This window comes from Hyaena hyaena, unplaced genomic scaffold (genome assembly GCF_003009895.1).
Source record: "Hyaena hyaena isolate Hyena2069 unplaced genomic scaffold, ASM300989v1 scaffold_90, whole genome shotgun sequence".
NCBI classification, from domain to species: Eukaryota; Metazoa; Chordata; class Mammalia; order Carnivora; family Hyaenidae; genus Hyaena; species Hyaena hyaena.
In genome coordinates, this window is record NW_024080722.1 from 174396 (window position 1) to 188268 (window position 13873).

The 13873-nt window shown below is 47.5% G+C and overlaps 1 protein-coding gene across 8 annotated transcripts in view; it reads left to right on the forward strand.

Moving 5' to 3' along the window:
- The first annotated feature begins 6734 nt into the window (after positions 1–6734).
- The window catches only part of TTLL11 (tubulin tyrosine ligase like 11), a 238409-nt gene continuing 231270 nt past the window's right edge, over positions 6735–13873 (forward strand). For all 8 annotated transcript variants that reach the window (XM_039234674.1, XM_039234676.1, XM_039234677.1 and 5 more), the window contains exon 1: positions 6735–7453. In XM_039234674.1, coding sequence (XP_039090605.1) covers positions 6746–7453 — 708 coding nt within the window. In that variant the 5' untranslated portion in view covers positions 6735–6745. The remainder of the gene's footprint in view (positions 7454–13873) is intronic.

The following is a 13873-nucleotide window of genomic DNA, read 5'->3' on the forward strand; positions in this document are numbered from 1 at the left end:
GCTCTGCCCCTTCCAGCTGATGGGGCTGGGCGTTAGCTCACTCTTCTTGGGCCAAAAGCTGATATGTAAATGGGGGCACTAACGCCATCTACTTACTAGGTTGCTGTGAGCACGAACTAGATAACCCGTGTCAAGGGCTCAGGGCAGTGTCTAGCTCAGCCTATGCTAGTGACTTCTATTTCTCACTGCTTCAAGTGTTCGTTCTGAAACAGAAATCTGACTATGTCATTCCTCTACTCAAAAGCCTCACAGGGATCCCCATGATTATGGGAAGAAGATTGTTTCAACACTAATCTGCCAAACACCCCATGTGTGTACCAGCCCCACCAGCACCCCATCGCTCCCCTGCACTCTGAGGTCACTACTCGGGGACCTTTCCTCCAGCTGTGCTCTCTGCCAGGCTCCCTCCTCGTGTCCTCTAGGACCCCCACTGCTACCCCACTCCTACTCTCAGCATGTACATGAGGTGGTCAGGGTGGGAAGGGGTGCTCATCTGATAGACATCACGTGGAGTTTTCTAGTCCCTGCCATGAAGCAGCGTCCCAGTGTCTGTGGACCTTGCCCACTGTGACTCCCACCATCCCTTATATTTGAAGACATTCTGATCCTTCCTGCACCCAGTGTACGTGTGGCTTGGATTCATTAAAAGCTTGAAGTCAGTTAAATTTTGTTGTATTTTAAACAAATCGATCTATCTCATTCAAGGTCAAGAAAGTGGCTCCCTTGGGTTGGGGGAGGATGATCGAAGGAAATATAAGGAAGCTTCCAGGGTGCTGGGGATGTTCTGATCCTTGATTTGGTTGTTGCTACACGCCTGTGGTCAGTTCATGAAAGCCCATAGAACTTTCTGTATATGTATAACTGTTTACATGGAGAGAAAAAGAACCAATAGATTATAAGGAACTGGCTCACGTGATTATGGAGGCTGAGAAGTCCTAAGATCTGCTGTTGGCAAACTGGAGCCACAAGAGAGCTGATGGTGTAAGTCCTAGTCCAAGAGCAGAAGACTGGTGCCGTCACTCATGTATGTGTGCATGGTGAACAATGGCTTGCACTGTTATTCAAAAAGAAACCGGCTATTTGAGAAAGAGCACATGAAACCTTCTGCTCATTCATTTAAAATTTCTTTTAATAGTTTATTGTGAAGTTGGTGTCCATATTCATTTAAAAATTTTTAAATGTTTATTTAATTTTGAGAGAGAGAGAGAGAACGAGAGCACACAAGCGGGGGAGGGGAGCTTGGGTGCTCTATCACCTTGTTTCTAAAAGGTAGAGGAGATTTTGGATCGGAGACTTAAGGATAAATAGCTCACTGACCATACAAGGGGTCAGTGGGTGTGGAGGGGGAGGCACCAGGCAGAGAGGGCAACACTTGCAAAAGCTAAGAGGTGCAAAATTGTGTTTGCAAAAAGAGCCAGGCAGGAGCTCTTCAGTTTTACTCAGATGCTACTTGCTGTGGAACTTGCCTGCACCTCATCCCGCTTCAGCCTCTGCAAAAACCGGACCTCAGGTGCCACCTGGTGGTGGTCTTTGATACTAACAGGACAGAAAGAGCCGGAGGAAAAAGCTGCTCCCATCCCTCTCCCTTCCTGTCTCCCCAGAAATGGACTTGCTGCAAAAGTGATAGAACAATCAAAGAATATTTCTTTTATTTAAAAATTATATTTTTCCAATTGTCCAAAGAATTCATGTACATTGCAGAAAATTTGGAAAAGATAGGAAAAAATAAAGAAGAAAATAAGTCCTCCTAATCCCACCACCCAGAATAAACACTATTACCATATTGGCATATTTGCCTCCAGTGTTTTTCTCTGCATATAATTTTCACATAGCTGAGGATTAGCGTGTATATATATTTATACACAAATACATAGACATACATATGGGCTCAGTTATGTATAAACGTATGTTGAGTATTTTTTTTAGCTTTTATTAAAAATTAAAAAAGAATTTTAATTCCAGTATCATTAACATACAGCATTATATTAGTTCCAGGTGTATAATATAGTGATTCAACAATTCTATACCTGACTCAGTGCACATCATAATTGTACTTCTTAATCCCTTTCACCTATTTTCTCCATCCCTCCACTTCCCCCACTGCCCCTCTGGTAACCATCTGCTGTTCTCTATAGTTAAGGGTTTGGTTTTTGGTTTCTCTCCATTTTCTTCCCCCTTCTTTTCCATGTGTTGAGTATTTTTGTGCACAAAGTCTTGGTGTGGGAGTTAGTGTGGGCGTTGGGAGCCGGGTGCCAGGGTCGGACCATGCTGAGCTAGAACCCCTTACTAGCTGCATGACTTGGGGCAAATGCCTTCTCTGAGTAACAATTTCTTTCTCGATCTGTAAAATGGGGTTTATGATGGGACTTATCCCAGGGCTGCTGTGAGGATGCGATGGCGTGGTGGCGAATGTAAAATGCGCAGTACAGTGCCTGGAGCAGAGAGGTTTCTTCCTGGTAACATATGACCACGGAAAGCTTGGTCTCCCTTTCTGATCCACAGCAGAAATCTCTAGAAGTGGGATGGATTTCTGGGTCCAAGGCTATGAAGAGCCCCAGGGTTGCTATCGTTTGTCCAAATGGAGAGGCAAATTTCCACCAAGATCTCATGCCTCCTGCGCCACAGCTGTCCTCATTTGTCTCTGTATTCTTCCAGCCCTGTTTACACAGAAAGGTTTTTCAGCATTCTAATTGTGATGCTTGCACCGGTTTGCTTAGTGTTACATCATCAACATTTCCCTAAGCGGCTAAAGCTGTCATTGACAGCATTTGCCATGGTTTGTTTAACGATTTCCTTATTGTTGAATGTCTGAGTTTACTTTTTCATTCATTCATTCACTCACTCACTCATTCTTTCATTCATTCATTCAAGAAATAGCTCTGCCAGGCACTGAACTAGGCATTGGGATATAGAGGTCAACAAGGACAGTGTGCACCTTACACTCTGGCACGTGGACTCTGGCCAGCATGAAAGACCACTTCACATAAACAAACAAGCAACCCCCCACTGCACTGTGAGTGCTGTGAAGAAAAGGGAGAGAACTATGGGGCGGGGGGGGAATCTATTTTTTAACACATTTTTATATTTTCTAGAAGTCGTCCTAGTCCCTAATTCTAACCTGCTGTTTGCGCCAGCAGCTGTAACTGAAGCTTGTCTTTGAGGAGTCCCATTGGGGGTTGGGTTTTCCACTAGCACAGCTTATGGAGGGCTCAGAGCTCACCAAGGTGGTCAAAGGCCTGACAATGAGCTCAAATGGGCCTTGTTGCCTGTTCTCCCTTCCTCTAAGGCTTGTGTTTCAACCAGTGTAGTCTGCTCCCTGACCCCCAAGGAGACTTACGATTATCCCCTTCTTAAATCTACTTGCGTCTTCCTCACCGCTCTCTCAGCACAGGATCTCCACTAGTCCTGGGGGCGCCTTTGAACCAGTTGGTGCCCCCTTCTGGTGGACAAAGCCTGAAGGGCTGAGGCTTGGTGGGCAGAGCACACATCGGATTCTAGCCCTTTTGAGGCCCCCTGGGTCACGTGCATGACTGAACATGGCGGCCCTGCCTGCAGCCTCTGAAATAACCACCTGCCTACTTTCTTTTTATCTTTTTAAAAATTTTTTTTCAAAAAGCTTATTTATTTAGAGAGAGAGAGAGAGAGAGAGAGAGACAGAGAGAGTATGTGCTCACATGAGCAGGGGAAGGAGCAGAGAGAGAGGGAGGGAGAGAGAACTCCAAGCAGGCTCCGCACTGTGGAGAACCTGACATGAGGCTCAAACTCATGAACCATGAGATCGTGACCTGAGCCAACATCGAGTTGGATGCTTAACTGACTAAGTGTGGGGCTCCAGCCCATGAACAGGGAGATCACAACCGGAGCTGAAATCAAGACTTGGATGCTTAACTGACTGACCCACCCAGTCACCCCACCTCACCCGCTTTCTATCTACCTCATTCTTACTCCATCTTGAAGACTCAAAGTTTATATTCCATTTCTTATAGGAAGCCTTATCTAGCTTTCTAATTCACAGTAACTTCTCCATTCCTTAAACTCGTGAACAATTTTTTCACTCCTTGACTTCTTTGGCACTTAGTTATATACTGCCTTCTGATTCTTCTTGTTTTTCTGTCCTGTATTGTTATTTCACCTGAAAAGATCTGATTTAGATTGAGAAGTCAGAGGTATTTCTATAGATGCATCTTTTACATTAAATCCTGAAGGAGAGATAGGCAGAGTTCTAGAGAAAGAGTGTTCTAGGCAGAAGGAAGGTCATGTGCAAAGTCCCTGAGGCAGAAGATTTTTGAGATGCAAAGCCAAGTGTGTATGAATATCTCTGCATGGAATGGCCTTTCCAGGTTTGGCAAATGAAGTGGAAAAGAACTATTAAATTATGCATTCAGGGGCACCTGGGTGGCTCAGTCAGTTAAGTATCTGACACTTGATTTAGGCTCAGGTTATGATCTCATGGAGCCTGCTTGGGATTCTCCCTCCTTCTCTCTCCGTTCCACACCCCTCCCATCTCAAAAGTAAATAAAATAAAAAAATATTCCTTCACACTACTTTCTGAGGACTTCTTTGTTCTAGCCCCTGCAAATGGCATACAGAGATGAATCAGACAAGACATGTTCCTTCCCGGACTAATGGAGGAGGCTAAGATGTTTTCTATACAGTGTGATAGACAGATGATGGTAGAGGGTTATCATGTACTTCAGTAGAAGGGTAGAGAGAGTAACTATTTCTTGTTACTCTCTGAGGAAAGGGTATCCAAGATGGAGACATGTGATTAGGGTCCGATGAAGGGTGACCCATGAGGAGGCTGATGCAATGGTCCAGGCTAAAGCCCTGAACTGGGACAATGATAATAAGGACGGATAAGAGAGGAAAGATGAGAGAGACATTTCAGTGTAAGACCTGTAAGACTTGGAGATGGAATGGTTCTAGGAGGCCAGGGAGAGGAAGAAGTTAAGTCTCTTCAACTTTCAAGCATGGATGACTGTATAAAAGGCAGTACCCCTGGATGAGACCGGGAATGCCAGGAGGAGAAACAGGATTTGGTAAGGGGAGTAGGTTGGTGGAGAGAGACTGGGGAGTGACGAGGGGTTCTCTTTGGTACCACGGACAGCTCCAAGGATCTCCAGAAGCCTCCACATGGACTAGATCAATGGTTCTTGACCCTGGCTGCCTTAGAATCAGCAGAGGAGCTAATTTAACATATATACTCCCAGTCCTACCCAAATGTTCTGCATCAAAGTCCCTGGGGTTGGGGTTCAGGAGCTTGCATTCTAAATAAGCACCCCAGATAACTCAGGCACAGGCGGTAACACAACTATACTTCAACACTGAAATAAAGCCATGGTGGCCTCCAGAGAAAGAGATGAAAGCGCCCTCTGCTGGTAAAATGATGTTTTGAGCTCTTGAATTTATCGCTGGTGTATTTCAAGGCAGTTTATTTACGCAAGGAATCTCTGGGCCAAAACAAACACACACACACAAACAAACAAAACCCCAAGAGACTGGGTAGATGAGTAAGGAAGAGCGGCCACCTGTGTGCAGTTAGGATACTGTCTTCAGTCTGGGATGCTGTTAATCCTTCCCAACTGCATTCCCTAAGAACAAAAACAAAAACAAAAACAAAACCCCTCCAAAACAAAAACAAATGTGGCTCCCTAAGGTGAAAGAGGAGAACCCTCTCCTTGCATTGGCTTTAAAAATATATTGCAACCCAAAAGAAATGAAAGCAGGGACTCGAAAAGGTATTTATGCATCCATGTTCATAGCAGCATTATTCTCACTAGCTAACAGGTGGAAGCAACCCAAATGTCCATTGACAGATGAATGGCTAAAGACAATGTGGTAGATAAATGCAGCAAAAACATTAGTCCGTCTTAAAAAGAAATGACATTCTGAGATATGCTACAAAATGAGTGAACGGTGAAGGCATTAAGCTGAATGAAATAAGCGAGACACCCAGGCACAAATATTGTATGACTCCACTTCTACGTAATGAGGTCCCTAGAGTAGTCAAATTCACAGAGAAAAAAGTAGAATTATGGTTGCCAGGAGCTGGGGGGGGGGGAGAGAAAATGGGGAGTTATGGTTTAAATGAGTACAGACTTTCAGTTTGAAAAGGTGAAAAAGTTCCAGCAATGGATATTGGTGATGGTTTTTGCACTACAACGTGAATGCACTTAATGCCACAGAACTGCACACCTAAAAAAGGCTAAAACGGTAACGCTTATGTTATGTTTCTTTCACCACAACAAAAAGAAAAGTGACATAATAAGAAAAGCAGTGTTAATGCCTCCGCTTGACCGGGAATGAGTAGGGCTTCTCCATCCCATAGGGCGCCCTCCTAGAACAGGGAAAGGTGTCTCTCTTCTCAGTCTGGGGCTCACCCAGGACCAGCAAGGTGTTTCTTTAAGCGGACAGCTATTCCCCCAGGGCTTGGACTCGTCCTGTCCATCATCACACAGAGAAGATTCCCGATGGTGCAGTTCCCTCCAGTGGGTGAGGTTCTGCCTGCCCCTCCCGAGAGGAGTTATCCCAGCGATCGTGTACGGGTTGGGGGGGGTGGAGAGAAAAGCGGGCCCCTAGTTTGAGATTTTCGTCTGTCTTCCGCAGCTGCCAGGCTCAGGAGCCCCACAAGTGCCCAACACCTTCGCACGCTCCATCTCACCTTGCGCTTCTCCAAGTTCTGCACCCTCAGAAAGCTGCGTCCTCTCTCCCGGCGGGCTCTGGAGGCGTTCCGCCCTCTTCCAAGATGGCCGCCGCGGCCTCTGTGACAGGACTGGTCACGTGCGCGCCGTCGCCTATGAGGTCGCTGGGGCTGGAGCGGCGATTGTCCCTTCCCGGGCCCCGTCCCGAGGCGGCGACTGCCCTAGTCAACCGAAGCCTGAGCGATCATGGCAACGAGCTCGGGCGGGGAGCGCGTGGCAGCGGCTGCAGCGGCGGCAGGTTGGTCGCGGGCCGGAGCGGCGGAGCGGTGGCGGCGGCGGTGGCACTGGCGCTGGCACCGGCCCTGAGCGCCATGCAGCGGGGCAGCTCAGAGAGGGAGCTGGCGGCCCGGTGGGAGGCGGAGGCGGTGGCCATGACCAAAGCGCAGGCGGCGGCGGCGGCAGCAGAGCAGGTCCTCGTGGACTCGGGCGCGGCCGGGGAGCCGGAACGCAAGACGCCAGAGGAGCAGCCCAAGGACCCGGCCCCGGCGCAGCACCGCGCGGCCGAGGAGGGGGACGCCCGCGTCGTCCCGCGGCCGCCGCCCTCGCTGCCCCTGGCCAAGCCGCAGCCGGCTCGGGCGCGGGGCCTCTGCCCGCACGGGAAGCCCCGCAGCAAGGGCCGGGGCTGCAGACGGAGCTCGGGCCGCGGGACGGAGGAGCACCACTCCCAGCGGCCGGTCACCGTGGACAGCTCCAAGGCCAGGACCTCCCTGGACGCCTTGAAGATCAGCATCCGCCAGCTCAAGTGGAAGGAGGTGAGGCCTGGCCCGGCCGCGTGGGCACGGCGGGAGGGTGGACATTTCGACCTCGGAGGACCCGGCGCGGCCCAGGCCAGGGCTGAGGGCTGAGCTCCCGCCCAGCGCCAGGCTCCAAGTGCTCATCCTTCAAAGCCTAGCCCCAAAGTCACTTCCTCCAGAAGGCTTCCAGCCCGCTCCGGGTCAAGTTAGCCACTCCTTCCCGTGGCTCCCCTACAGCTCTGGTTTCTAGGTGTCAGCACTATTCTGCGTTGTAGATCTTAGCCTACTTCTGTGTCTGTCTCCTCCACCAGCTTTGAGTCCTCGGGGGCCCGGGACTGTCTTTCACTTCTTCATTTAGCACTTCATCTTTGTTCAGCACTTACTGTGTGGCAGTTGAACAGTTTGTACTTTGGAGACAGAGAGACTTAGGGTCTCACCACACCCTGCTACTTAGCTGTGTGACTTTGAGCAAGTCGCTTCACCTCTTAAGCCTAGTTCCTTCTCTGTAAAGTGAAGCTAATAACAACTGCCTCTTAGTTTCGTTAGTATTAGAAGACTCACTGCTTATTGTAGCGTAGCACAAGTGTGCAATAAATGGTAACTAATCTTACCACTGTCTCCACTCTCTTTCCCCATCACTGTCGCCACCACCGTCATCATCAGCGCAGGAACTGTATTTTATATTCTAGGGCCTGGCGTGTGGCTGTAGCATGTGACAAGTGGTGGCTGAAAGGGTGGATGAAGGAATGGATTATTCCTCCCCGAGCCCAGTTTAGACCTAGTGGGGGCTGGAATGAAGCACCGAAGACACCGAGGGGTGTCTGTTGCAGTTGCCTGAGTGGATAAAGCCATTCGACTTTATTTTCAGCTTCTAAGGCTTTTTAACAGGATTTCGGGAGTATTGGGATTGTGATTTAGGGTAGTCAAGCCTGGAGACTTAGACCCAAATGGTCTGCTGGTGGAACAGGAATCTGTAGCAGGTGACAGGAAGACTCAGGTGCTTAGCTCTGTGCTTTGGCTACGGCAGACATTCAGGAATGGTTTAATGAAGTTGGAGATGGCCACAGAAAGGACCGATGGGATCAGAGGGTTGATGGCCCAACAGGAAGGGGACATGTGGCCTGGAGGGAAGATAAGAATCAGGCGGGGCAGACGTCCAGGTAGGGGTTAGCCACTGGGGAAGTCTGACTCCAGGTGTCAGGGTTCCCAGGCTTGGGCTTGGGGTTCAGGGGAGGACTTCCATGCCTCGGAAACCTGGAGGGAGGCTCCCAGTTCTGGACCGAGTCCCAGGTCTGGGTCAGAGTTGTGAGGGCCAGAACAAGATAAAATCGGAGAACTTGTTAGTGCCATGGTCCTAATAAAGAGAGAATCCAGGGACTAAACCAGGCCTCAGAACCAGGCAAGGCCGACTGGGCCAAGGAGAGCCCGTGCTTCGCTTAGGCCTGTGGCAGAGAGAGACATGAAGCTGCCTAGATCCTGAGAGATGGAGCCAGAGGGACCCAGAAACCAGCAGGCATTTATGCCAGGTTCATGTACTCAGTCCATATGGATGCTGACCCTGGAAATCAAAGATGCTTAAGATGTACCCCTTGCCCTCAAGGACTTATAGTTCAGTAGGGGAAAAAAACACAAAAGAAATCACTGAAGTGCTTATAGGGTCTCTGCTGCTGCTTCCTGGAATGCTCTTTTCCCAGTTATTTGCATGTCTTGCTGTCACTTTTGATCTCTGAGCAAATGCTTCCTCCTCAGAGAAGCCTTCCCCCGTGATCCATTCCTCCACCAACCTTGCTCTTCTTTCTTTTATCAAATAGCACTAAACTCTACCTGACATTATGTTACATTTTCCCTCATTAGAATGTAAGCCCCGTGAGGGCAGGGGCTTTGTTTTATTTACTGCCGTATCCTCAGGTGCTTGGCACATAGAAGGTGTTCAATAAATATTTGTTGAATGGATGAATACACTGTGTGATGAGTGTTTCCCTGTCCCTGTGTACAGGTGTAGGTGCTCTGGGAGGAGAGAGATGGGAGCTGAGTTCTGAGTGCTGAAAAGGAGTAGGAGTTATTTAGGGCCATCAGCTTTGAGTCTCTACCAGAGGGCATAGTATGGGCACAGCAGAGGCACATGTGGGGCTTTGCATGTAGTTCAGTATGGCTGGAGATGAGTGGGCGGCAGGATGGCGGTGCGGTGAGGCTGGAGAAAGGAGCGGGGGTCAGACCATGGGCCTTGCTGTGGGATGTGCACTTGTGTTTTGGAAGGCTGTGTGAGCCGCTACAAGATTTTAACGTTCTTCCAGTTATCGACTATGGTAGTTTGACAAGTGAATGAAAACTCTTTAAGCCTCTTCGTTTGCCTGTCTATCAATGGGGGTGGTTTGGACCAGTTCAGTGGTTCCCAGGCTCTCTGACACAATGGTAATGTTAGTCTACATGTGGCCCTTGTGCTGGCAAACGCAGTGGACGGACAGGCAGTTTCCAGGCATTACCTGTAACTGCCCCCACCACCCCAACCTTGCCTTCTTCCTCTCACTCAGAAAGCATATTGGCATGTAAGTGGAGATACTCCTGGTATATTTTAAAACAAACTGTCACAACAATAGGATTTTCCTAGTAGATGTGTGATTACTGATACCACTCTTCCCATGAGTCTGTGAGGTGCTGAGGACAGGAGTGGTATTTGACCTGTGGTACATCATAGGTATTCAATAAAGATTTGCCAAATGAATGAATGAAATACTTGCCCCAGAGCTCACATTTCATCTTGACACCCTAGAATGTGGAGTTTGAAAAGTACGAGAGTAGGTAAACTTTCAGTCCCTTCCAGCTTTAAACTATGATCATAGTCTTGTTAGTACCTACTATGAAATTGACTGCATGAAAAAGTAACATATATAAAGCAGTCACTAACAAAGCGTAGACACAACCTCTCCGGGCCTCAGTTTCCACATATGTTTCAGGGATGATGTTGGACAAGATCATCTGTAATGCCCAGCACTGATGTTCGAGGACCAGGGCTGGGAGATAAGGCATTGATTGGTGTCCTTTGTATGTCATGCTGTGCTGTGGCCGCAAGATTTGAGAGTGCCCGGCTGGCCGGCTTTGGCAGGGGTGGGCGGGGAGCCCAGGGAAGAAATGAGGTGGTGAACACCAGCCAGGGTGAAAGCTCAGTGGTTCCTTTGAGAGTGCATAGTGAGGGGGCTCCACCAGACCGTCCATTTAGCAGGGCAGCCCTGAGCCAGCATATGAATTCGACATTTGCTTGGCTACAGGACACAGTCTTCCTTCTCCCTTCACTTTTTATTTTTATCACACATACATTTAACAACAAGGATATCAATGAACGTCAACAGCTATGATGAAGCCTTACATAACTCTCACCCTGTGCCAAGCACTCTTCCAAGGGCTTTATGTAGCTACAGTGATTTGATTTTCCCAACGACCCAATGAAGTGCCTCATTGTCTCCATCTTACAGAAGAGGAAACTGAAGTATATAGAGGTTAACTCATCCAAGGTCATATGGCTAGTAAGTGGCAAAGCTAGTACTTGAAACAGGGATTCCATTTGAAACCAGCCTTCGTTCTGGGCTCTTGCTGTTTCCTCCTGGGTCTCTGTCTGCAGACCTGGGGTTGGAGTTAGACATATGGACGTGAATGGGATTCCCTCCTTGCCCTCCAGCAGCTCCCGGCGTGAGGGACAGACAGGCACACAATGGCAGTCCAGTCTGGGAGTTGAATGGGCACTGGCCATTCCACACAGAATAGGAACAAGGCAGGGAGGGTGGGTCAGGTTTTGTCAGCAGAGTGGGATGATGGCAGCTTAGGGAGCATGTGGGAGAGTGGGGAGAGATGAAGGAGCCAGATCGCGGAGGGCGTTGGAGGCCAGGCCAGGAAACTTGAGCTTCTGCCTGAATCTGATTTCAGAATCTTGCCATATATAGACTCTGCTCCTCTTGCCCACTCTCTCAGCCCCAGGGGAACCACGCCAAGTCCCTGATGATTCTGTTTTCAGTTATATCCACTCTGGTCAGGTCTAATGCAACTGTGTCCGCAATGTTGAATTTGCCTCTCAAAGGAAAATTCACAAATGTTGGCTCTGTAATCTTATAGGTGAGGCTAAAGTTTATTTTCGAGTAGCAAAATTAGGTTTATGGAGTCACTATTGAAGTTGCCCACATGAAAGAGAGGGATGGTTCTTGGCTCCCAGTAGGTGCTCAATAAATATTTATGGAATCGTGTGGTCCTCTTTCAATCGTGTGAGCCTTTCTCCCCAGCCCCTGTGTATTCTTTTGTGGTTTTGACACCATCATTAAAGAAACCTTAGGGAAAAGACACCAAGGAGAATAGATGCCACTATTGTCATGAATTGCCCTCCCTGGAGATGTAGGTTGTGGATATGTGCACAGTGGTGCCATGGACACCAACTAGCTGGTGTGAGTGAGGGTACTCAGATTTGATGGAATGACCTTTGTTGATAATCCTCTGTCCCACAATCTATTACAGTGTGAGTTCTTTATTTCAGAGGCTCCAAATCATGTGCTGTTTTTGAAGTTTATCCAGCCTTTCTTTAGGATATATATACTTATGTTGTCCTGTTGATAGCATATAACATCAGTTACTGTTTATTAAATATCTGTTATGTGCTAGGCATTGTGCTACATGCTTTATGTTCATGAAATATTAGACACTTACTATGGATTATTTTATTTAATCTTCATGGCAACTCTCTGAAGTAGATCCTATTATCATTCCCAGATTACAGATGAGGAAGTTGAGGCTCAGGGAGAGGTTTGTATAGGGCTAGCCCAAGGCCACACAGGTAACAGTGGCAGAGCCATCCAGGGCCTGTGCTCGTAGCCGGTGTACAATCCTATACTGTCTTCTTAGCTAATCCTTTGCTAAAACACACGCCACCAGGAGTTACTCTATTATTAGTAGTCCCAGATAAGGATTGAAGAAATTGAGGTGAGCACAGTAAGTAAGAGGGAGAGTCAGGGTTCATACAGTAGTCTGTCTTGTTCCCCAACACACTTGTCGGTGTTTTATGATTCTCCACTTCGTAACGCTCCCATTTGTCTGACTCATAGCTCTCAAACGACAGTGGAGTTGCTCAGAACCGGGAGAGTGCTGTTGCAAATAGGACTTAAAATAAAACACACTGAAATATTTCCTACCTGGCAGAGGGAACATTTGGTGCCTGCACCTTCCAAATCCTATCTTGCTGCTGCCCACAGAGAAGAAGCGATTTGGGTGCCATTTGACTAGCTGAGTTGCCTTGCTCCTCTATGGAATGTGATCCTGCTGTCTGAATTGCTGGATCTCATTCCTTCTGGAACAAGGTATGGTATAAAATGAAAAAGCATGTAGTTTAATCTTACCTCCCTTTCCTGTTTCAGTGATAGCCATTGCAATTTATGTTCCAGTTTTTGAAAAGAGCCTGATATTTCAGAACAGTTTATATCCTCCTCCATAAAATGCTCTCCTTTCAACAGACATGCTATTGTAACGCCTAACCCACCAGAATTCTCCCTTTGCCAGTTGAATTTGTCCCAGCATGAAAAGCACAATCCACTACCACTGTTGTGGGAACAACATGGTGTGTAATAGCTTCATGAATCCACACGAACACCTTAACTAGTCCTTTGAATGACTACAAATTCCCGGGGCTCACATGCAAGTTCTAGAGCTAATACAAACTAAAATTTTGTTTTTTGGGGGCAGTAATTGTTGGAGCTGTTTCCCGTGTTATGTAAACATACTCCTTTATAAATAGCCTCAGTTTTGGTAGCATTCTGGATTCTGGTTTTGCATCAGCAGAAGTTGAATGCAAAAATGCAATCATACATTTTCTTTTTCTTTTAAATCTATTCTTTGACAAGGACATATTGTAATAGTAACTGCGCACTCTTTATGTGCCTTCTCTCGAAGGGAAGTGTGTCCTGGAATGAGCCAGCATGGAATTTGGATTCAAAATCTTGGCTACCAATGACTTGTGTGACCCAAATTGTGTACTAAGTATAGAATCTGAGCCTCAATTTCTTGAACTGTACCAATGGGCAAGTGATACTAACTTGCAGAATTTTTGTGAGATTAAAAAAGAGAATGTATGTAAATTGCCTTAATCCAGTGTTTGACACACCTGTCAATATTGGGTATATGTGAGCTATTTCTCTCCCTTTAAGCAATTACAGATGTTGGTTGTTTGATCTACTTAAAAAGTTTTTTTTAAAAAATGTATATTCATTTTTGAGAGACAGAGAGAGACAGAGCATCAGTGGAGGAGGGGCAGAGAGACAGAGGGAGATACAGAATCCGAAGCAGGCTTCAGGCTCTTTGCGATCAGCGTAGAGCCTGATGCGGGGCTCGAACTCAGGGACAGTGAGATAATGACCTGAGCCGAAGTCGTACGCTTAACTGACTGAGCCACCCAAGCATGTCCTGATT